Source organism: Megalops cyprinoides, chromosome 7 (genome assembly GCF_013368585.1).
Source record: "Megalops cyprinoides isolate fMegCyp1 chromosome 7, fMegCyp1.pri, whole genome shotgun sequence".
Lineage (NCBI taxonomy): Eukaryota > Metazoa > Chordata > Actinopteri > Elopiformes > Megalopidae > Megalops > Megalops cyprinoides.
The window spans coordinates 2,316,559-2,341,704 of NC_050589.1; the positions used below are offsets into that span (position 1 = coordinate 2,316,559).

Genomic DNA, 25,146 nt, shown 5'->3' on the forward strand with positions numbered 1-25,146 from the left:
CCTTTGTTCCTCTTGGAGTGGGGATCATTTGCCTTGGCACGGGGACACAGGTTTGTACTGTATACAAACCCCCTTCCTGACCAGGCTTAAATATGTGCCATTGTATATTCGAAGCGTGATAAATCAGGTGTCCTTTCGGGGAAGGCTCACTGCGGTGGGAAGGCTCACCGCAGGCTCCACCGCGGGCGACGCAGGAGAGGCCGGCGTGAGACACGCCGGAGCGATGTTTGCACGGATGTCTGTCTCCTTCCTCGCGGCGTGGGACAAAGCGGGGACAGCGTGTGACGGAGACGGTTCGTCCCGGCAGCCCTGCGCCAAGCCATCTTTCTGCTCCCCCGTCTCCGCCTCTGCCTCTGTCACACGTCATGAAGTCATGGCGTGACAGCGACTCCGCGGGAAGGCCCCCACCCCCACCCCCCCGTGCTGACGTGACTCTGGCTACGATTGCACCCCTGGCCCACTCTCGCAGCCAGCCCTGCTCATGTTAGGCATGATGTATCAGCTCTATAAGGAAGCGGGCTAGTGGGGGGTGGGGGGGGGGCAGCTGATGGTCCACAGTTTTGATTGATGACTCGTGCAAATGGCAACAGTCCTTTCGATTAAAATGCACATTCACTCCTTCGCTGACCTGCACGAGTGATCCGATGCAGCATCTGTAATTTGATCCAGATCTATCATCAGTTTATGCCAAGATGTTTTATTGTGCATTATTTGGGGGAGGGAGGGGTGTAGTGACTGTAAAGTGTGGCGGAGGTAAGGGGGGGGGGGGTGGACACTGTAACGTGGCAAATTGTGACAGAGAACCGTAGCAGTGACTGTTTTTTTGCTAGTGAGATTTACAGCATGCTCTCCAATGCATGCACAATGCCATAGTGTGGCTCTTAGCAGCACAGGGGAGACGTGGGACTCATGGACATCTCTGCAGAGCTCAGCACTGACAGGGGCCCCTTTACCCAGTCATAAGTGATTCTAATCCTCTCGGTGGCATATGGGCTATAGGAAGGCTTTTAATCAACTTCACAGGAGCGCTATTTGCGGGTAATCAGGGCTTTTTATCAGGCGGGGGCCCGTGTCTGAGCGTGTTCCAGACTGTCTGATGAACTGTCCCGGACACACAGAGGTCTCCATTAAGGAGATGGGCTGTCTGATCAGGACCCCGGTGCCCAGTCCGTCACCCTCCCCCCCCTCCTCTGGGGATGCTCTCTTCTGAGAGCGAGCCGCCGTGCTTCGAATTCCTCCCCTCATCTCCCCATCAACGGCGGGGTGAGGGCAGGGTGGGAGGCCACTGTTACCCGCAGGGCGTGGGCAGTGTGCCCCACTCGGGGGGGGGGGGGGGGGGGGGGGGGGGGGGGGGGCTGCAGCAGGACTGAGGGACTGATCCATCTCTGGAGCAGGGTGCTATACTTACATTTACATTTATTCATTTAGCAGAGGCGTATATACAAAGCGACTTACACGTGGGGTAGTACAACACAATCAAAAAAACCATAAGGAGTCAGCATGACCAGGTTTCAATGGTTGGCCAGACAAGGTACAAGCTAGCAGGTTCACATGGGCAAGGGATAAAGCAAGTGCCAATGCTGCCCTTGGCCTCTAGGCCCTGACTACCCCCCCAACCCCCATCATCACCACCACCAACAAAGCTGATACCAGCATTCTGCATCCTTCTGAACTATCCCTGCTAAGTGCCTGCTTTCACAGGAGTGAAAGTTCTGTCTGTGGCACGGAGGTTGTGCAACAGTTGCTCCCATTTACACAATGCAATTACCAAAGTCAATATTTCACAGATGCAAAAAAAGAAACAAATAAACTGCAGACTTTCAATAATGAGTGCTCACAATGAAATAACAGGGATTCATTGCTGTTAAAAAGGACTTAGGGCTAGACAGCATAGCTGTCCTTGCAATTGACAAAGACATCTGGTTTTGTCTGAACGCATTACAGAGTGTTTACAAAGGAGGAAGGAGCTGTCATTGTGCAATCCACTTGCAGTTTTTTTGTTGTTATTTTCTGCTCTTCAGTCATCCAGCTCACATGTGAATCAGCACGGCTCTCACCACTGATCTGAGGTCAGCATGTCTTCACCTGGAGCCTCTGCTATGAGGATAACTGATCTGTGAGCAGAACTGCAGGGTGTGTGTTTTTATTACCCTCTCTTGGTTCATTATTGTTCATTGGGAAAACAGCCCAGAGACACTGGATGGGTTTAAGGCTGGAAATTTGGTTGGAGAAGACCATTTGGCTGCAGTGGATTGACATGCATCATATAGCTGTCAGTATGAGAACCCTGCAGTCAAAGAACAGGCATTCCTACGTATCCAAGTCAGTGAAATCCAGTTGGCTCCCAGATTGTGTTGGCAGAACAAATCAGAGCCTTCCACTGTGTAATCGCCCCTTGAAAAACAGATTTTATATCTCAATGGGACAACCTGGACAATTAAAAGTTAATAATTTAAGATAAAAATAAAACAACATTTAACCCTTGATTCACATCACTGCAACAGACAAAAGGGGATATGAGAGCTACTGTTAGTTTAGCTGATGGTTTAAACATTTCTCCCTATTGACACACATAGTTCATGATTATACGTGTAAGATGTAACTATGCATGGCAATGCCTCATTGTTTGGCCTGTAAAGGGAATCCAGACTGAATAAAGTGCAGGACATGCAGCTGTATGTTATCTATGTACATCTTAAAGTAATATGGCATAAACCCGCCCCATACTCCAGCATCTCAACATACTCATGCGTCTAACACCACATACACGTACATGCAAAACACCTAAACACTTAAAACACGGACACACATACACACACACACACACACACACACACACACACACACACACACACACACACACACACACACACACACACACGCGCGCGCGCGCACACACACACACACGCACACACACACACATACACACACACGCGCGCACACACACACACACACACACACTCCCACTCTCTCTGTTTCCCACCATTGTCAGACTGACCCCCCACAAGCTGTAAATTGTTCCCTGGCTCCAAAGCTACAGAGTTTTAAAAGGAGTATATATCATTTGCACACCGTAAAATGGGTCTCAGCGCACCACGGCCAGGGCAGAGCTGTTAAACTCTCATTACTGCGAATGAAACATAACGTTTGGTCCAAAAAATGTTTGCAATGCTGGACCCACAGTAACATCAACACTCGGTCTTGTAACTGTCTGGAAGGCTGGCCTTAAATCACCCTGAAGGCCCCTGTAGTAGCACCCTGACCCCTTCTTTGGCAGTACTCTGGGAGGCTTGGATGACTGTGTCCAGGGTTCAAATTTGATGGAAGGTCATAGGCTCAGAGAGTGTCATTGCTGAGGACGCAGCCAGAGAAAAGAACAGGAATCCAGAAGGTAAACAGCACTTTATGGTACCACCATTAACCCTAGCTTCATGTATAACAGAGGCCTTGACCTACCCTAAGCTACACACAAATACTGAATATCTATCTGACTACTTTACAGGACAACATCAATCCATCCAAACAGTAACTTAAAGGGAAACACAAGCTTTTGTTTGATATGTAAGTGTTGGCATTTGGTCAGGAAGGTTGAAACTTGGTTAAGAAATCAGCACACAATGGAAGCTACTGTAAGAAATGAAAATATATGTGCATCATGCCTTGGCTTTTTTCCTTTTTTACTGGCAAAGAAAGGGGTATCTATTCTCTTTTATGATTTTGGAATTTTTCTTTTTTAACAAATATTCCCCTCTTGACAATAAATAATGGGAACATTGCTATACTTCAAATCATACAGAGTTCAATCCTCACGTACAGTAATAACTCACTGCCTGATGCCATAATTCCCTGTTTGATCTTAACTGGCATTGCCTTCTTATCGGCCAATGGCCCCTGCTTGGTCTTATTCCTCTCCTGAGTAGTCCGAGTCCTGTGCCAGGCTGTCTTTCTATCCCATAATCCCCCTGAAATCTCCCTCACCCTCCCTGCCCTGCCATCACCCTGAATGCACATGGTGTCCCTCTGCCCTGAACCCCAGTGACAGAGTGCTGTTGGCAGGTACAGAGGCCAAGAGTTCAAAGCTGGCTGCGACAGAGAGAGAAATACTGAAATATCTTCTGGAAATATGTTTTTCGGCACATTCTTGTCATGCCATTAGCTGTTCTTTGGCTGATCAGAATCTGAGACAAAGTTGAGTCGGCCACGGGTTCGACGCTGTGGTTCATCCCATTTTGAACACCCTGTCGACCGCTGAATGTAGTGCAACACACCAGCGTTACTGAAATGACGTGTCGCTGCAAATTTGTAAAAAAAAAAAAAGTTTGTCGTCACTATGAAATGTCGCCACGGTTCCATGACAGCTCAGAGAGAAGAACAAAGAAACGATGACTGGGTAAAAGAATCTCACGTGGATGTGAAACGTAAGCCTCATGGCCTTGCTTTACGAGGCAACGCAGAATAAAGAACGTTGTTCTCTCAAACGGGAGCCTGATGTCTCGGATAGGATGCCAGTGCAGCAGAGGCAGGAACTGCAGTCTTTTCTTTGCGAGTTCATGGGCGACCGGTTTATGCAGAGCGCTAAACGCTAAGCGCTAAGTGTTTTTTCTCCTGGTACAGGGTATGAAGACAGGGCTAGACTGGCTTCCCTGGGACCTAGACACACAAGGGGGATATTGATAGAGAGAAAGAGAGAGGTAGTTAGAGAGAGAGGTACAGAGCAAGAGCATGAGAGAGAGAGAGAGGGGTATGTGCCGAGTGTATGCTTTTGTCATGGTAGTGCTCTTTATAAACCGGGCGTCTCTGGGGTGAGTGTGCCCTGAGAGTCGGACCTGATTTGGAGTGATTCCCGGCTGGTTCGGGGGGGTGTGATTGGGGTTAATGTTTTGACTCTCGGGACGTGGCAAGGCCTGTGCTGAAAGCCGCTCTCACCAGAGGGGCTGTTATGGAAGGGAAATGGCTGGTTTGTTAACCTTTGACCCTGGAGAATGCAGCAGACAGCTCTGTGACTTCGGCTGTACCGGTGCGTTTACAGAGATTTACAGGCTCTCCGAGGTTAGCTTTTTTTTCCTTAATTCCTCCCGTCCCATTAAGTGCAGTATAAGGGAGCACCGCCGCCCTTGCCGTTCTTCCAATATCAGCATTCAGGTGGCCGGGGTTTGTAAATTCGGTATGTTTTATTATGGTGCTGTAGATGCCGCTGTCATCCCCTGCAGGTTATTTGGACAGAGAGGCTTTTTCCATGCTGTTTGTGCTTGGGCGGCTCAGTGGCTCCCGGGTGGGGACGGCGGATGGCTGGTTCATGTGCATGCCTTGCTGTGCTGTAGCATGACATGTTGTATGGTGCCTCATGCTGAGGGTTTGCTGATGGCTCTGGCCTTCATCCCGAGGCTACAAGCCTTCGTTCCGGAGTCTAATCTGAGATTCTGCGGTGGCCAAGCAGTCCTATGGGTCTTAGCGAGAGCGCGGTTCTTGCTTGTTGTATTTGAGCGTCTTCTCTCTGGGCTTTGACGGCGCTCTCCTAGCCAGGCCAGCTAACCTGTGTCAGCAATAAACGAAGAGCAGTGGATAACCGATGACGTGATCTCTCATCCCCTCTGCGTCTGTTTGTGTGTGTGTGTGTGTTTCCCTGCAGATATCGACGAGTGTCAGGTCCACAACGGGGGCTGCCAGCACAGATGCGTGAACACCAGGGGCTCCTACTACTGCGAGTGCAACCCGGGGTCCCGCCTGCACACAGACGGCCGCACCTGCATCGGTGAGAAATGCCGCCGGGTGGGGGGGGGGGGGGGTCTGGGTCAACTGAGGTTAGCCGTCACACATCTCCCTGCGTTCCACGCAACCCTGGGTGCTGGGACTCGCATCAAAGCGGCCGCTTTGTGTCTGGAATAGCGGACGTGTCCCTGGGCTCTGCCTCTGTGTCAGAGCCGCTTACCGCCCGACCTGTGAGCCGCTGCAGTGTCTCTCCCCGCCCCCCCCGCCTGCGCTGCGTAGCATCACAGCGTTTCAGCTCCTTCACCCATGTCATCAGCACAGATGAGACAGGAATGAAAATGATTGAATGAAACATGAAACATGGATTCCTTTGAAGGGCTGCCCCGGGCCTTACCGCTGAGGCCTTTCATAGACTGCCTATTGACAATCGGGAACTATTTTTTTCTGATGTAGTCATTTAGCTGACCATTTTACCCCAAAGCCTTGGCCAGATTTTGGAACTCGTTTGCACAGCTGAGTTTATAGTGGAGGAATCCCAGTACACCAGCAGTTTCCATGGAGTTAGAAGGCCAAACCGCAGCTCCACACTGCCGTCAGCACCAGAGAGTCAGTCTATAGACTCTCAGTCCTCTACCTCTCTCACAGATGCACCGCACTCACAGTGGTCCGCCTTCGCTTCGGAGCTGATCCTGTCGAAATAGAGCGTTGTGACAGTGACAATGACACGGGGAGTCCCCCCCCCCCCCCCCCCCCCCCCCCCCCCCCCCCCCCGGGACGCGTCATGCTGAGAACAGTAATGCAAACCGTGTAACACAATGATAATGTTTCTTAGCTTCACGCTAGGGAGTGTTGCTTTGTTGCCTGTCGAACAATTACCTGTCGAACAATTCCTTTCAAGTGGTCTGTCTCTGACATGAGACCACGTGTACTCTATTTTATCATCCGACTAAAAACAGCACTGATTGCTTAGACTTATTTTATGGCCAGAATGCTGTATGAATGCTGGTTGAGGTCATTTTTATGGGCATGTTGTGATCAGCTTTATTTTTTTTTAACGTGGATGTTTTACATATTTGTGTTGTTATAGTTTTTATTATAGTTATGGTTCTCCTTGTGACTGGGTCTCTACGCATGGCTAAAAAATCCATGAGTAAGTTGCTCGGGGTGGATTAGCTGGGACGTGACCAGCCATGGAGGGCCTTTGTCTGTCTGTGCCAAACCTCAACTCTGGTATGTGTCAGAAACACCAAAAGCTCCTTATATGGTGTCCGCATATGCTTTTTGCTTTAACTTTGAGAATCCAATTTGTGAAAGTGTTAGTTTTTAACCACCTTGTTAATGCAGCAGCTGCAAAATTCACAATGTTGTGGAAGAATCCCAAAATATATAAAACTCTCACATGAACCTGTTGCTTAAACATGAAGACAAAGCAGCATTTAGGTTCAAATTCACCCTGCCCGTGTCTTTATGCAGGATTCAAAATGCACGATCAGACGCCAATGAAACTATACCAAATCACTCCCACAAATGTTCTCAGGTATATGGTGGTGTATCGGACGTCCCATAGCTTGAGTCAGCGTTCCTGCCCACATGTGTTTAATGGTTACTCGCAGAAGTTGCAGACAACCTAGGCCTCTCTATTAATCACAATGTACATCTGTTTTTAGTTATTTAATTGGTTCTCCACTAACTTTTGAATAGAATTATGAGAGTTTACTTAATGACACGGGCTAGGGAAGTCGACATTGAATTGCTAGCACCTGTTTTGCGTGTCTTTAATTGTGGCACTGCTTGGTTGGAGCCCCAGTGAGGCTCCAGTGTGGCTAATTCAAGGCCTTGTAGGTGTTTCTGTGTGACACCCAGCCTCCTTGAAGTAACTGACAGCTCTCAGTGTACGAGGTTATTGATAGAGGCTCATATCCCTGGATCAGAGTAAAATCTGCTCATTGGAGGCTTGCGGTGGTTCTACGTGTGCAGTCATGAAGCCGGGGTCCAGTTATGTGGTTTCAGTTGAACTGCCTCAGAAGCATAGCTGTTTTATTCTTTTTCTCTCACTGGAATTTTCAGCCTTTGGCAAGTGCTTTATTGTCACCAAAAGTAATTATGCACTGTTTTTAAAAATATAGTCAAAATAATGTACCCTTTACTTATAAAACATCATTGTGTAACTTGAAAATGAGCAAGTTTGATAAATGTTTGATGAAGTCTGTATAATTTATTTGGTGAGCTTCACAATGTATTTTTCTATTGACTGATTTCATACCAAGTTTTTTTTTCCTCAAGGACAAATGTTTGTTTTACATCTTCTTGAACTCTAAGAATGGGAACGTTTAAATCTATTTTACAAACGGAGAAGGGATTAAGTGAGAATTATCACTGCCAACCTTTGCTTGAGTTTAGTTCAACCTCAGTTGTGGGGGGCTGGGGAGATCACAGTACGTAACTGCAGTGAGACAGTAAGCATTGCCAATTTGCTGTGTTCCCACTGAATTTGCCATATTTCCAGTAAATCCGCTGCGGGTTCATCCAGGAATGATTCTGTGAAATTTTTCATATTTCTGAGTGTTTTTTTTTTTCTATCGTGCAAATATTAAGTCGAGCTGTCTGCCACAAGCCGTCTGACACAACAGCCACTGCACCAAATCCTGATCCCTCAGCGATTGGTCAGATAAGGTCCAACTCTCCACCAGACTCTCTCTCCATACTCTCTCCCCTGCCCCTCCCATCCACCCCACTGCACACTCACACGCACTCTACCCCCCCGACCTTACACAATATGCGAACAATCTGTTAACCCCCCCACGCACACATACACACACACACACACACACAAACACACAGACATATACACATGTGCATACACACACACACACGTACATGTGTGTGCATAAACAGTCCCGGCTCTCTGTCCTGCTCAGGCAAGGCCTCCATTCCTGTGGTTTTTCCTGAAACCAAACTGAGTTCACCACGAAGCCACAAAGCCGGGGGAGAGAGAGAGAGACAGACAGAAAGAGAAGGCGGGGTGGATTCTGAGCGGAGACTTGCCGTGCCATTCAAATCCAGTGAGGGGTTGGTTCTGACAGGCACATTTGTTATCATTGAGAGATATATTTGTTCACCAGGTAATCACTGGCCGACGCTCCATGCCCAGTTGTTCAGTAACTGTCTCCAGATGCTGTCACTAGAGGGTAGATCCATTCACTCCATTCCCAATTTATATCTTTATCATCCCTCTAGCTCAGTATAACAAGTAAAATATGTGAGTCAGTTTTATTACTCTGAAACTATTAAACACAACAGGTTGTCGGGAATTCTCGGAATCTTTCCAGTGAGTAGTATTTATGCAGCCAAGCTGATTTATGTTAACTACCTCTTTATATAAGGACTTAGCAAAAAAAATCACCTTCACCCCCGCTCTTCAGCCTTAATCTCCATTTTGGCTGGAAAAAGACTCCAGCCAAGCGATACACCATTGTCAAAGAGTCCCAGGTTCCCTTGAAGCCGGTCCAGGCTGTTAAAAACGTTGCGTGTGATTGTGACAGAATGTACATGTGCCTTGTGGAGGGATGACTGATTAGGCTAACGATCAATGTCTCCATGCGGACAGCCCGAACACTGATGCTTATCAGCTGAGCCGCAAATCTGTCCCGGCCGACTTCAGAACGCCGGCAGACCGCTGCAGCCCCCGAGCACAAAGATACTGTATCACTGGGAGCAGTCTGCTCCAGGAGAAATCCCCTAATCCATCCCATAATTCCACTTTATAGGGAAAGTAAAGACAGGAAGTGCTGTGGGAACTGATTATGATTCATTAGGTGTTTTATGCATTACAGAGCCAGTGAAGTATTGAAGTTGGTATGTATGTGCTGGGTGAGTCAAAGCACTATTTAAATATAACTTCTGTTTGACCCTTTCAAGTGAGGGAGTTGACAACATGTCCTAAGAGGCCTTTAGTCAGATAAAGCTACACCGGGTAGCACATCAGACAGTCGGTGCATTAAGGCACTGAGGACAATTAGCAAAATAACAGGTGTGTGAAGAGCAGACAGTGGAGATGAAAGGGATTGGAGAAGATGTGCAGGTCTTTTTATTACCACCCTCTCCGCCCTGGGAAATGGCTGGATTCGTCATTCGCGCTCAGTGAGAGGTGCACCTTGGGAGATTCTCGGCGGAGCTGCGATGACTGATGTGTTTCCCGGCTGAGGAGGTGAGCCACAGGTTTGGAGAGGAGCAGGGGGTTGGAACGGTGAGGGAAAAAGGCCCCTGCTGATAATTACAGGGGCAAAGGAGAGGAACGTGAGGGGCGCCTTGGCAAGGCCCGGCCTCCGTAAACATGGGCCTGCCGTCTTCATCGAGTGCTCTCCCGCTGTCTGAGTGCTTATCTGCCTGCATCGGCTCACATCGGCCCGCCTTCTAATGGCGCAGAACAAAGCAATTTTCGGGGGTATTTTGTTCAGTGTTTGTGTTGGTTTCAGCTCTGAGATGGCAATCTCAGAGAAAACAGAGAGATGGCGGGGTCAGCGAACATCGGATTCCGCGCGCAGAATAGAGATGAGAATCGCGTTGGTTCTTCGGCGACTCCTTGGAGTTCGTCTGTAATTATGCGAGACAGCGACATGTTCACCCCTTTAATGTTGAAGGAGGGGTGTCAAAGGTTTGCAAGCCTCAAATAACTCAACAAAGAAACAGTCACCTTAAATCTCCCTGAAGTGTGATTTAGTGCAATTCCTGAGATGAGGATAGAGTTCTTCCAGTTTCATTTAAAACTATGAAAAATGAAATGTAACAAAATGAATACACAAAAAAAGATACAGTCTCCTATGAAAACATGTACTTTTTGACAAGAAAAGTATACATTGTGCAGTTCACATGACAGTCTATGTATGGACATCACATATATAAACAGCGGTGAGACTCACAGTGATGAGATTAACAGGTATACCAAGGTGTAAGCTTTTAGCAGGTTTCTGCAGGTGAGATGTGTGAACAGTGGCAGGTGAGCACAGGTGTGTCATCTTCCGCTCTGTCCTGTGTGTCTGCAGCCGTCCATTCTTGCGCGGTCAGCAACGGCGGCTGTGAGCACGACTGCGTCCAGCTCTCTCCTGCCCACTTCCAGTGCCGCTGCAGACACAACTACCAGCTGGCCGAGGACGGCAAGCACTGCAGGCGTGAGTACCGACAACATCTGTCTCTGATTGGTGGACTGCAGCAGTCCTTCAAAGAGACAAGCCAATTAGCAGGTACACCGGGTCACCATTGTGACACACACCAGCACATCACGTTCTGTTTGCCCAGAGTGAAAACCAGCCAAGCTAAAGCATGAGAACCAATGCAGACTGGAGTTCAACCTGCACCTCCCTTGGACAGGGAGATCGTAACTGTCCATCAAAGGTATAAGCCAATAACATATAATTCCGTACACCTCACTGCACGCACCAGGGAACCTTTCTGACACATACCAGTATACCTAATGTCCTGTTTGCCAAGAACGAAAATTCAGCCAAGATAAAGCATGTGAACCTCTGCAGACGGTTATGAGCCGAACCAATAATAAACACAAAAGCGTGATCTGAGTTTCACGTTCCCCATGAAGCGTTTCAGCTGGCCCCTGACCCGAGCAGCGCGCAGTGTGTGCGAGCGGAGACGGACGCCTGTTTTTATCGCCTGCCGCTGCTATGGGGATAGAACAACAGAGCGGCAACGGCGTTCGGCTGTGAGCTGACAGCCCGGCCCCGCTTCGGTGGAGCCACACAGACCTGATGTCATGCCGACCCGTAACAGCGGAGACCCGCTGCTTTTTCTCTCCCCCAATATGGCCAGCTGAAGTTTGTGGATAAATATTGCATGGGTACATGCACTTTTCAGCGGGCCATTCTTCCCAGCGGTGTACCGTGTGAACGTCTCCTTCACCACGATGTGGACTGCGGGTCTCACGGCCCGCGTTTAGTGAGGTTTGGGAGGGTGGGGGGCGGCTTTTGGGAAGATGAAAGGGCCTGGCAGGGCGCTGGGCCGTAACCTTGACGATGAATCATAACTGTGTGATGGATGGATGAGGGTTGCTATGCGGTGAACAGGAGGAGGGAGGGGATACAGGGATGAGATGAGCTGAAGCAGACAGATGCTCTGGAGTGCAGGAGAAGGGGTTTGGCCCTGCTCTCTCCCTCTGAAGGCTGCTGGCAGGGCCCGATGTTTTGTCTTTAGATGGTTACGATAACTTCTTGTCCCACGTTTGGCTCATGGGACGGGCCCACAGGCATGTTGTTGAACCCTCAACAGAGAGAGCGATGCTGTTATTCCTCTCGCTTTTCAGCCTTCTCAGTCAGGCACTCCTTGCCCATAAATGTGAAAATGTCACATCAGCAAATATTTTTACAGTAAAGACAAACATGTCTAGTGTATGCGTACAGCTTTCATTGAGTGGGGATTGTACAGTACTACGATATCAGCGGAATTAAGCTTCCATTTCATTGCTTCAATGTATTGCAGTTTATACTACGAGGGTAGGAAACTCTGAGCTGTAAGGGCTCCAGTTTACATTCTAGGATGTGGCTTACCTAATTGTAGCCCTTGGCTGGAAAGGTGGTCAAATCTGCTGTTGGTTTAGATTTGCGTTTGCTGCTTGTCATCACTTGTGAAATCAGATCGATTTCAGCCGTTGATTGGAGTTGCCTTGCCTTGCATGCTGTAAATGGAGTTGGTGCAAAAGTACACAAGACTAAACTGAACAGCGGTGACCTGGAATTTGATTAGACCTGAGATTCTGATGTCCGGCTTCACATTGGCCAGTGGAAGGATGAAGAGCACACTGCCTCAGGGTCTCTGATGCAGTGCATTGTGGGATTGAATTCCAGAAAGTGAGATAAAATACAGTGAATATCAAAGAATCTTTTCAGAACATAAGCAACCAGAGTTAACAGGCAGCTTGTGAATAAAGTTTAGACAAACCGCTTCTGTTGGTGTGCGTTTGTTTCAGCATGGAAATGTCTTTAGTTTTATTTTTATTTTCACCCACGAAGTCTCAAAATTAATCAGTTCAGACCATCGCACCTTGGCAGCGTCCTCGTCCATGTCGGAAATGCTGCCAGCATTCTCGTGAAAGGACGCCCAACCTGCCAGCCTTGATCCCGTCCAGAGCACAACGTTGCCAGGCGACAGAACGCGCGACACCGAGCAAAAGGAAGATTATGATTTCGGAATAATTACGTCTGTTTAGATTTCTGAGTGCTTGATCGCGGGCCATCGTCAACTTCCTCCTGCTCAGCCACATCATTGCTTTCCGTCACGGCGGCCCCTTGCCGGCCACATGTGGAAACAGGCGCCGGGAAACTCTCAGCCTCTCACACAGGGGACCTGTGAGCGTGTGTGTGTGTGTGTGTGTGTATAAGTGTGTGTGTATAGGTGTGTGAGTGTGAGCATGTATGGGTGTTTGTGTGTGTGTGTGTGTGTGTATCTGTGTAGGTGTGTGTGTGTATCTGTGTAGTTGTGTGTTTACATGCGTGTGTGTTTAACACAGAAATGTCTGAGTTGCCTAACTCTGTTATAATGACACCCACCAACTCCGGAAAGATCCCACTGGCCCCCTACACCTCCCAGCCTTTGAGCACATGCTGCTAACTGCCTGCTGTCACGGTGCTCCTTCGGCCAGGCCCGGGAAATGTGCTGATGTGGCCTGCTCCCCTCATGGGTGATACTGTACACACCGTCGTTGTTTTTAGAACATTTGTTTAGAAAATCAGAAAGGCCAAACACCGCTGGACAGACAGAGCCAGCTCTTTTTAAATCTGACACAGATGGGGTTTCAACCTTGGGCACGAGCTCAGCTGCAGTTCGGCTCTTTCCTGCAGCCCTGACCCTTGGCCTGATTGGTCCTGTTGTGTCTGTGTGGAAGATGAGCGATATTGATACTGTTATAGCAGGTTTTATTGCTGCTCCCTGCGGCATTGAGCAGTATCTGTCGATGAATCCGTAATCCGCTCGGCCTGTGAGCGAAGAACTGCCCGTCTGCTGTTCATGACAAACGGTTCTTCTTAGTGCAGTGCATCATGGTAGGGGAGCCTGGAGCTGCAACTATTTACTGAAAGTCTCTGTTGTGGGCGCTGACAGATACAGAGTAGCGGTGTCGGTACTTCGGCCCCCTAGCTGTTGTTTTTGTGGTTCTCCCTGTCTGTCAGTGTCATCCATGTGCTTTTGTTTACAGTCCCCGTGTGTTCTGGCCCTGCCCCGCTCTCCGCCCTGTCCCCGCCCACCTGATTTCCTGATCGCCTCCACCTGCCTGCCTGCCCACCTGCATCCCATCTCCTCGTCAGCCCAGTCCTTTATATTCCCAGCTCGTCTCAGTGTTTTCTCTGTCATTTACCCACCTTGTTACTCGTGTTGTTGCTCCCATACTGACTCCTGCCTGACTGCCTACCTCATCCCTGCCTGCCGCCCTGCCTTAGTTGCCTGATCTGCCTGCCTGCCTGGTTTTGACCCAGCCTGCTCCTATCTTTGATCCCTGCTCCTGGTTTGTTTCTATCTAGGACTGCCTTCCTGGTTTTTTGACCCTGCCTGTTCTGCCACTATGAACCTGCCCTGCGTTTCCAATAAAACCCCTTGGAACCTGTGCCCGCCTGGTCTGGGTTTGGGTCCGTGCCTGTGCCCTGATGAGCGGAGCAGCGCTGGGGGGACTATAACCTGTGGCACTGCTAGTGCCATGTCATAATTGGCTTTATGTTCCTCTTTCAGTTAGAGAGCTTGACCTGTGCCAACGATCTTGGCACCTTACTGCATACTGCCACTACACTATCAGGCACCTAATCTAATCTGTAGGGCCAGAGGGGTCAACAAAGTCTGGCTCCTTGGAGATCCATCTCTCTGGGGTAGAGACCTGGAAGTGATTATAGTCATTTATGAACTAAAGAATGCACCAGTTCTCTCTGAATAATGCTGATCACACTCCCTGAAAAACACTGTGGAGATGCCTTTGTGTTTGCATGTGTATGTATGTTTGAGTATCTGTGTATATATGTGGAAAGGGGTGTGTGTGTGTGTGTGTGTGTGTGTGTGTGTATATGTATGTGTATGCATGCATGCATTTATGTATGTGTGAGTATGTATGTTTATTTCCAGATGTGTGTGTGTGTGTGAGAGAGAGAGTATGAGTGTGTTTATGAATATATGTCCTTATGTGTATATGTGCATACGCGCGTGTGTGTACGTGCGTGTATGTGTGTGTGAGACAGAGTGTGTGTGAGTGTGTGTGTAGGTGTTTGTCTCTCACAGGCCGTTTCTCCCGTTGCAGTGCGGAGTGCGTGTGCGGACAGAGTGTATGTGTGTGTGTGTGTGTGTGTAGGTGTTTGTCTCTCACAGGCCGTTTCTCCCGTTGCAGTGCGGAGTGCGTGTCAGAGTATGTACGTGCGTGTATGTGCGTGTGAGACAGAGTGTGTGTGTGTGTGTGTGTGTGTGTAGGTGTTTGTCTCTCACAGGCCGTTTCTCCCGTTGCAGTGCGGAGTGCGTGTCAGAGTATGTATGTGCGTGTATGTGCGTGTGAGACAGAGTGTGTGTGTGTGTGTGTGTGTGTGTGTGTGTAGGTGTTTGTCTCTCACAGGCCGTTCCTCCCGTTGCAGTGCGGAGTGCGTGTGCGGACAGGAATGGCGGCTGCATGCACAGGTGCCGCAGCGACGGGGGCCGCGCCGTGTGCGACTGTCACGCTGGGTTCAGGCTGGCAGAGGACGACAGGAGCTGTGAAGGTGGGTGCCAGGGCACAGTGACGGCAGCACCGCAGTGGCACGCTGCACCCACGCCGCCACGCACACACAATCACGGCTCTGTTAGAGAAAGGCCTCTCCTCTGGAAGATGGGCCCGGTAATGATTTGTTTTCGTACTGGTGGGCTGCCTGGCTTTTTTTTTTTTGTTATTTTCCATTGGTTTGGGAGTGTGGAAAGCAGTGAAAAGAGTGTTTTTAATTTGTGGAGAAGAAGAGAAGGTTGTGTTCTGTGGAAGCGCTTCCTCTGTGTGCTGGCCAGCGCCGGAGCCGGAGCCAGAGAGACGTTCCAATGTGGCTGCTGTTTCACCCCCGCTGCGTACAGGGTGCACGAAATGAACATCTCTCTGTGCTATTTGCCTGCAGCAAGGGCACTATCCCACTACAGTATGGTGGTGATGATGATGATGATGAAAATGATGATGGTGATGTCCAGGAGTAGGAATATCTGTCAGAGTAGTTTGACGTACAGCTCTGTGTGAACCTTTGTGTGTGTGTTTGTGTGTGCGTGTGTGTGTGTGCGTGTGTGTATGCATGTGCGCATGTGTGCACGTGTGTGTGTCTGTATGAATGTGTTTGTCTTCCAGACATCAACGAGTGTGAGACAGGCCAGGCGTCCTGTGCCCACGGCTGCCACAACACCCGCGGGTCCTTCACCTGCGTCTGTAACCCTGGGTACGAGCTGGGCGCGGATGGCAAGCAATGCTACCGTGAGTCTGCCGTTCTTTACGCTATGAGCTCTGTGACAGACTCGTCCATCACCTTTTCAGTGCTTCATATGGGGAAGAAAGAGGCTTTGTGAGTAATGTACGGGTGAAATGCCATCTGTGTGACAGCGGTGTGGTGTGTGGGGATTTCTCTCTGACAGGCATCGAGATGGAGATCGTCAACAGCTGCGAGACGGCCAACGGGGGCTGCTCCCACCACTGCCAGCACTCCACCCACGGCCCCGTCTGCAGCTGTAACCACGGCTACCAGCTGGATGACGACCTGAAGACCTGTGTGGGTAAGCAGACCGGCGCCGCAGAAACCGGCGCCACGGAAACCAGCGCGGGACTTGGCCCGGTGGAGCCCGTTGAGTGGAACGGCTCACCGAGACACCGGAGAGGCACGCTGGAAGGAAGCGTTTGCACGGTCGCGCGTGATCTGCCGCTCAGCCTACCAGCCCTCCCAGGTGTGCGCGGGGGCCGGCGTCTGTGCAGCCGCGGAAACGTGATCGCTGAAATGTGCTAAAGTTCGCGTGTTCCTCGCAGTTTCCCCCCTGGGCGGTCAGGCCCACCTGGGCTGGTGCAGCCGGATCTCTCAGCTCTGCTTCCTGTGGGGCTGACCCTCAGGGTGTTAATGGAGGAAATGAGCTCTGCTCGAGATCACAGGGAAATTCAGAGTTTCCCTTCACCGCTCACATCCAGATGTTTAACACTGAGAGACCCGCTCAGCCCCTCGTCTCTGCAGTGAGGCAGGGCCCCTGCCGCCCCCCGTGTCGCCGTGGCGACTCACCGAGGGCCTGTGTGTTTTCTCACAGATCTGGACGAGTGTGGAGGGGGAAGCTCTTGCTGCGAGCAGGACTGTACCAACTACCCAGGGGGGTACGAGTGCTACTGCGGGGCAGGATACCGGCTCAACTCGGACGGATGCGGCTGTGATGGTACGGTCCACTAAGCGAAACTGAAAATGAAATTTTATGATGGGTGTTAATGTTTCCATTCCAAAATGTTTTTGACTGAATCCCATTACATATCCAAGTGACAGTTATTTCCATTCCATTATTACACAAGCAATAAGCACAGTTACACCTACCCTAATCATGTACAAGTGGTCTCTGTGTGCATTGAACATGAAGTAAACTGCGCCCCCTCTGGGTGAGAGACTGGAATGAGTTCAGAGGTACTGACCCTCTCTGTGTTCTGGATGGACTTTGCAGATGTGGACGAGTGTCTCTCTGACAACGGGGGCTGTGAGCACACCTGCCAGAACACGGCTGGATCCTTCCAGTGCTACTGTCAGCTGGGACACCGCCTTGAGGAGGACCGGCGTTCCTGCGTCCGTGAGTGTCACCTCCCACGGTCCTCAGGGCCTGGAATCACTCGCTAAATTCAGCACAGGGTGTCTGGTGGGATGTGAATTTTCCTGCGTTGTTAGACTAGATTTCAAGAAATACAAATGTAGGTCAATACATCAGACAGCTAGCAAAGTGAGCATGTGCAGATATCTATCCTGGTTCTTGACTGTTTGTCTTTCTTTCTCTCTCTCTCTCTCTCTCTCTCTCTCTCTCTCTCTCTCTCTCGCGCTCCAGCGCTAGACGGGGCGGTGGAGGCTCTGACCAGTCGCCTGGCAGTGGAGCGGCCGCGACCCCAGATCACGTTGCTGCAGGACTACGCCCAGCCCCTGGAGCGCTACGACGACTACGACGAGAGTCTGGGGGAGCTCCGTGCAGAGAGCGTCCTCTCTGAGAAATTCGGTAAGAAGCTGGACCCCACCCCCCAAAAGAGCGCACCGGGCTGTCTGAAACAATTCATTTTTTACTGCACATTGAATATGTGACATGAAGCCTTTCCAGTCTTGGAGAGGCACAGGCCAGAATCTCCAGATCTTTCTCAGCCACCTTCAGCTTTGAGAAAATGAAGCGTCATGTATGTGGAACTGGAACTCGAAAATCAATTTAATTTGCCGTTGAAAAAATTCAGCAAGCATTTGAAAATTAATCCAAGGCAAAGTCACTGGACATACTGTATCAAGCACTCAACAAGTCAGTTGCCCTCACACGGCTGATTTAGAAACCGCTTGGTACATCCAGACAAACACTTTTCCTAGGTTTAATTTTTTTCACTGAACCACCCCTGACAGGATTTTTGGGAATGGGGGTGGCATGGGGAAGATGTAGGAAAGGATACTGACATCACATGTCTGTCTCTCTGTCTGTCTGTCTGTTCATTGGGGGACAGTGTGTCTGAATGACACCTTTGGCCATGACTGCAGCCTGACCTGTGAGGACTGCTCCAATGGTGGGGTGTGCAATCAGGCAGGGGATGGCTGCGACTGCCCTGACGGCTGGACAGGGGTCATCTGCAACCAGAGTGAGTAGCAGACAGCAGAAACGAGTGGCCTCACAGCACTCCCGACCTCTCCCCACAGCGCGCTGTAGCTTATAGCCAGACAGCTGCAGATTCGCATCCTGAGGGGGGATAGCATTTCTGAGCCCGTGATAAAGGTGCTTAACTTAAGCTGCTTTAATGGACACACAGCTGTGAAATGCATGATGTGTAAAAATAAGTGTCTGCTTCGATTAGGGTGTCCGCTCACCAGAATGCAGAATGAAATAATATTCCCTCCTTTCTGTCACCTTAAGGACAGTGCCTTGACTTTGTACTGTGAATTGTGCCTTCCACAGATGTCATAGATGACTTCCCGAGGTTATTTCTTTCCATGAAGAGCTCAGTGATGAAGAACAGATTAAAAATGAAATGTTATCTGGAGCTTAGATGTGCCCTGTTTCTGAGACTAACCCAGCTGCCCGCCTCTGCCCTCTTTCTACGCAGCCTGTCCTGAGGGCACCTTTGGCAGGAACTGCTCCTTCACCTGTAAGTGCAAAAACGGCGCCACCTGTGACCCGGTGAGCGGGTACTGCCGATGCCCACCTGGCGTCAGTGGGGACATGTGCCAGGATGGTGAGTGACCGGGCTCTGCGCGTGTGTGCGCGTGTGTGCACGTGCGTGTGCGTGTGCGTGCATGTCCGAGATACAAAAATATTAAAAAACAAAAACAGTAATAATGCAGGGTCAATGACAGGAGGTTTAACTTCTATTTTAAATCCTCCTGTAAGCTGATTCCTTGAATGGCAGAAGCCAGGCAGCAGTGTGGTGTAGCAGTAAGGAGCAGGGTTTGTTTGTGGGGGCTGCTACTGATGTACCCTTCAGCAGAATACTTAATGTAAGGTATGTAAGTCTGCCAAGCAGTGCTTGTTCAAAGGGCTGGCTGCCTGGTGTTGATGTCCCCTGTCCTGCAGGCTGTCCCAAGGGCCTATACGGCAAGCACTGCAACAAGAAGTGCAACTGCGCCAACAACGGCCGCTGCCACCGCACCTACGGGGCGTGTCTGTGTGACCCGGGGCTCTACGGGAGGTTCTGCCACCTGCGTGAGTCCCGCCTGACACTCTCAGCCCCGTTCTGACCCTGTCTCCCTGTGGCTGGCGTCCCCTCCCGCCCTGACACCTGTCCACATGTCTGTCCCCTTCTCTGTGTCTGACACCTCCTTCAGACATGGAACTTTTTCCAAATTTCCACCTGGACTGGTTTTAACCTTTGCTGTAAATGTATCGAGAACAGTTTTTGGCATGACATATATGTATATACAATATAATAACATATATCGCTCAACCTCTCACCCCCCAATGCATTAATATGTGCCTCTGTGGCTCCACCCCCTTTCAGCGTGCCCTAAGTGGGCGTTTGGGCCAGGCTGCTCAGAGGAGTGTCAGTGTGTGCAGAAGAACACCCTGGAGTGTCACCGTCGCCACGGCACCTGCACCTGCAAGCCAGGTTACCAGGGCAAGACCTGCAAGGATGGTGAGTGCCACCAGCACACCTGCGTTTGACGTGACAGCACACCTGGGATGGGGACTTTAGCTGTAGTGCCTTCAGCTCTGGAGGTGCGGTCGTTAAACCGGAACTGCACGTTCAGAGGAAGGGAATGGACCTCTCTGTCAGTGTGGCCCTGTTTGATTTGTTGCCTGTCGGATTCCTTTCTCAGAGTGCGACTCGGGCTTCTACGGCTCCGGGTGCAAGAGGAAGTGCGAGTGCCCGTCGGGCGTGTCATGCGATCATGTGACAGGGGAGTGTCTTCGGCAGTGCCCGGCCGGTCTGCAGGGCGACAGCTGCGACCGAGGTGGGTGATGCAGACAGGGAGACGAACACCGTTCAGCCATGTTCTCGTCCTGTCACGGGGAAGTACTCCAACATGCTGGGTTTAATTGCTATTGTCTGCCTGTGATTTATCACAGACAGAGACAGACAGCGCTCTCACATACCCTGTGGTCCCTCTGTGTCGTCACTGTCAGATTCCGATCATTTGAGCTCACTGTGTGTTCACAGAAGTGTTACTCAATGCTGGGTTACTCTTTCCTGCCCCCCCCCTCCTCCTCCTCTCCCAATTGTGCACTCTGTGAACTGTTAAATGCATCAGTCTGGAGGTCCAAGGTGAGGTCTGTCTTTTGCTAGGACATGTGCTCAACCTCAGGTTTTGCACCGGGAGAGACCTTGGGCACAGGGGAAATCACGCAAACAGACTGCAGGAACGACACGAAACGCAACCGGACCTACAGCTGCAGAGCATCCACAGCAGCTCCCAGAGCATTCCCTGTGTGTGTGTGTGTGCGTGTGTGTGTGTGTGTGAGTGTGTGTGTGTGTGTGTGTGTGAGTGTGTGTGAGTGTGTGTGTGAGTGTGTGTGTGTGCGTGTGTGTGAGTGTGTGTGTGTGCGTGTGTGTGTGTGAGTGTGAGTGTGTGTGAGTGTGTGTGAGTGTGTGTGTGTGTGTGCGTGTGTGTGAGTGTGTGAGTGTGTGTGTGTGCGTGTGTGTGTGTGCGTGTGCGTGTGCGTGTGCGTGTGCGTGTGCGTGTGCGTGTGCGAGTGCGAGTGCGTGAGCGTGAGCGTGAGTGTGTGTGTGTGTGTGAGTGTGTGTGTGTGTGCATGTGCATGTGCGTGTGTGTGTGCATGTGCGTGTGTACATATGTGTGTGTGTGTACATGCGTGCGTGCTTGCGTGCGTGCGTGTGCGTGCATATGTCTGTTGGGGGTAATGACTTTTCCTCATGAATACCTTGCCCTGCATTTGATCACAAATGGGAAAGAATGGAAAAGGAGCTAAAACTCTGAGTGCCGCGCAACGACACCAAGCCGTTTTTCAGCGAAATGCAAACCTTGTTAGAATCTGGAGTACATTTACAGCCCTCGGAAAGTTCAGATGGACGATGTTTGTGACCAGAAGCCTTAACTGGAAGTTACCGTCTCTCAGCACGTGGTGTCCTTCAGGAGAACAGAGGAAACTGCCACACTCTGACCCTTTCACTGTGCAGCGTGGGGCCGTGTCCCAGAATGCAGCGCGGCTCCTGCAGTGGCCTGTCCGCCGCACGCTAATCCACCCTCTCTGGGACATTGGAAATAATCAATCAGGAATCGGGGAGGTGCGGGCCCGGGTTCCCCTGGGGTGGACGGGGGTGGTTTGGTGGTGGGGGGGAGGAGAGTGCGGAAATAACAGGAATATTTTCATAGAAACACTGAGCTGGCAGTCAGGTCCCGGCCGCCTGGAAGCCATTAAGTGATCGCAAGCGCTGCATCTGCCATCAATTAGGAACATCGGGGAGTGAGGGGAGGTGTGCTGCTGGCCTGCTCCTCTGAGCCGCTCTTCGCTTCTCTGCGCGCTTTGCTTTTCCATTTACGTTTTTTTTTCCCCAAACTTTGCTTTAATTCATAAATCTGGGAGCACCCCCGGGCGGTGGGTGGCCAGGCGCTGGAGTGAGAAGCAGAGGGTTGCAGTCTCACCCGGTCACCTCACCCGCCCGCCCAGCCCCTTGTCACTTGTCCATTGCCCCAGGGTCACAGATAGGAGTGCTACTTAGGAGGAAGCAGCATTAGCCGTGATTTTGCCCCAGCAGCACCCCGGCATCGCCCCTCTCCCCGCCCGGCTCGCAGCCTCCCGGTGCTGGTGTTCCGCCCGTCTCTGGAGCTCAGAACAGTAGCCGGAGCCTGGGAAAACTCAGCTTCCTCCCAGAGCTGCATAAAATACAGTTTCCTGCTGGACGTCTTTATAAGGACTTTCAGTGGCCCTCGGGGAGGTTAGAGAAACAGGCTATAAAGCTATTAAAATACAATCAAATCTTTTTTTTAAGAGTTTAAAAAATTGCTGAATGCAGCAGCGCTTTGTCAGCATTTTATTCTTCACCGCAAACTGTACTCTGATCAAACGGTGTGATGTGCAAAGGGGTAAGAAACAGTGTGGCAGTCAGGGCTCATAACCCAAATGCGGCTGGATTGAACCTACAATGGGGCTCCGTGGTTGTGCCCTTGGACAAGGTACTTAAAAAAAAAAAAAAAAGTTATGTGAGTCATTCTGGATAAGATCATCTGCTAAGTGAAACTGTCATGAAAGCAGAAAGTTGATTGGAAGGTTGTTTTGTGGGGAATGCTGTTGGATTGGATGCTAGGCAGACACCCCTGCCTCTCGAGAGAAGGAGGTTACCACCCACCCTGAGCTGTAAAAATTTTGAACCCATGCTTATTTCAGTTCACTGTTAATTCTGCAGACACTCCGATCCACAGCAAAGGTACAAGACTGCATATACTAATGCCACATGAACAGTGCATATAGAAGAAAAACTCCGAACACATCCGAACAAGTGTCAATACCTCACACAGTGATAGAGTAACTGGTGCCGCACTGAAACTGGAGTGCTGCCGTAATCAAAACGGACAGGCAAATTCCTTACGTTGATCCTGCTCAGCCACAAAGCGCGGATGTCGTCTCCGGTGGCTGCAACGGTTTACTTCAGCACAGTGTGTTTTTTTTTGAATGACAGCATCTTGGCGTCACGTCTGTATCTCTGTATCTCTTATTTCTTCCTCCGCAGACTGTGATGCGGGGACTTACGGGACAGGGTGTGCCCATTCGTGCCAGTGCTCCGGAGCTCCGTGTGACAAGGTGTCCGGCCGGTGCCACTGTCCCCCCGGGAAGATGGGAGGACACTGCGAAACAGGTGAGGGACGGACAGACGGTGGCAGCGTGATGTGGCGGTTAGTGAACTGGACAGGTAGCCAGATGCTCACAGGTTCAGTGCCCAGGTGGGACGCAACGGTTGTGCTGTTGAGAAAGACGTTTAACCTAAAATGATTCTATACAAGTCAAGCTGTGTAAATGGAAAATGTTACGAATAAGGGCTGCCTTCTGTGCGTTTCTTTAAACTGCAAGTCATTTTTATCAAACACCACTGCAGAGTAAGAAGCCCAAAAAAACCCTTTGCCTCAAAACCCATTCAACTGTGTCAGCCCTCCCTTAACCTTCATGTGGGGGATAGGCCACAGATAACACTGAACCGCATTCAACAGCACGCCCTCGCAGCGCTAACCGCTCTTAAAAACATGTTTTTCCATGTATCAGTCTCAGATCCACTCCTAATGACTTTCCATTCTGGCCCATTAATAGCACTGGACACTGTGCCGAACAGGGCTTGTGTTTTGTGGGGGGGGTGAAGGGGGCGGGGGTGAGTTCTCGCTGTGGGCCGGGGGGAAACTGGTCATGTGTGCCGAGAGAATCGCTTCTCAGCCAGGTTCCCCCTCCGCATCTGAGGACACGGCAAAACCCGAGACCGTGAAGGACGAGAGCGTGACGCGGGATACGGACAGCCGCTGGCCCGTTTTGTACGGGAATGCGTGGCGGTGGCCAGTCCCGGCGAGCCGATTTCCTTAACGAGGGGGGAGAGCGCTAATAGCCGATAATGAGCGGCATGTGTTTCCAGCTGTGTGTGACGAGTCTGGAGGAAGGAGACACTGAGACTCCGACACACACAGAGGGGGTGAGAGAGGGGCAGTCTGAGGAACAGGAAGCATACCGTCCTCTAGCGTCCCACAGCCCTTCTAGAGGGTGGTAGGCGAATATCCTCACCTGGGACGTCCCGTTGCAGAGCACCCTCCAGAGCAGATCAGCAGCAGGATTTTGATTGGATTGCTGCCCTGGCTGAGAGGCTGGTGTCAAATGCAGCTAAATGAGCAGTGCATTGCCAGGGCTTGTATCGGTTTTCCTCATGCATGACAAGATACATCAGCTCCGCTAATAATTAATCCCTCAGAAACTACACGCTCATGCAACTGTGCTCGATATCCCGCTGCCACCGCGGGTGCTGTATCGGCTCATCATGTGCCTATGAATTACTATGGGTTATGGGTTTGGTTTCATCGTTCTAGTCTTACACCATATGTTTTTATAAAACCGCCACGTCCAGAATGTTAATTGCCCCCGAGATGGCTGGTTACTCTGCGTTAAACTGCCGTTCCCTCTCACCCGTGAGACGGCACGTTGAACCGGGGTGATGGAAAAACTCCACTTGGAAACTTGAATCAAAACAACTCGATGGGAAATTTTACACCCAGTTCCACCGACTGTGTTCACACATGCGCCCAGCATTTACACCCGGTTCCACCGTGTTCATACATGCGCCCAGCATTTACACCTGGTTCTACCGTGTTCATACATGCGCCCAGCACGGCCTCGGGCCCCTGTTGACTCTCGGGACTCCTGGATCTCAAACTGAAGCAGCATGAAGTTAGTGAATGGGGACCCTGAGAGCAAAGTGGAGGTGTGTGAGAGCAGCGGGCAGGTCAGGTGGAGTGGTGTTTGTGTCAGAAGGTGAGGCTGTGTTCAGGGGCCCCTGTGGTTGTATCAGAGGGTGGCAGAGCCACGCCCGGTCACTGACTGTGCCCTATCTCTGTGCCCCTCTCTCTGTGCAGAGTGTGTGGACGGGCGCTGGGGGCAGGGGTGTAAGGAGCTATGCCCGGCCTGTGAGAATGGAGGAACATGCGACAGCCGCAACGGCACCTGCCACTGCCCGCCGGGATTCATGGGAAAACTCTGCCAGAACGGTGGGCGTGGCCTCTGATCTGCAGTCAGGCACACACAGTGTGTCTGTCTGTCTGTCTGTCTGTCCCACTGTTC

At 50.7% G+C, this 25,146-nt stretch overlaps 1 protein-coding gene across 1 annotated transcript in view; it reads left to right on the forward strand.

Moving 5' to 3' along the window:
* The window catches only part of megf6a (multiple EGF-like-domains 6a), a 114,789-nt gene that overhangs the window by 75,709 nt on the left and 13,934 nt on the right, over window positions 1-25,146 (forward strand). Inside the window, exons 4-18 of the mRNA XM_036533253.1 lie at window positions 5,630-5,752; window positions 10,752-10,877; window positions 15,315-15,437; window positions 16,040-16,162; window positions 16,321-16,458; window positions 16,975-17,097; window positions 17,374-17,496; window positions 17,746-17,910; window positions 18,395-18,526; window positions 18,989-19,117; window positions 19,456-19,584; window positions 19,880-20,014; window positions 20,199-20,333; window positions 23,069-23,194; window positions 24,942-25,073. Coding sequence (XP_036389146.1) covers window positions 5,630-5,752; window positions 10,752-10,877; window positions 15,315-15,437; window positions 16,040-16,162; window positions 16,321-16,458; window positions 16,975-17,097; window positions 17,374-17,496; window positions 17,746-17,910; window positions 18,395-18,526; window positions 18,989-19,117; window positions 19,456-19,584; window positions 19,880-20,014; window positions 20,199-20,333; window positions 23,069-23,194; window positions 24,942-25,073 — 1,962 coding nt within the window. The remainder of the gene's footprint in view (window positions 1-5,629; window positions 5,753-10,751; window positions 10,878-15,314; window positions 15,438-16,039; window positions 16,163-16,320; window positions 16,459-16,974; window positions 17,098-17,373; window positions 17,497-17,745; window positions 17,911-18,394; window positions 18,527-18,988; window positions 19,118-19,455; window positions 19,585-19,879; window positions 20,015-20,198; window positions 20,334-23,068; window positions 23,195-24,941; window positions 25,074-25,146) is intronic.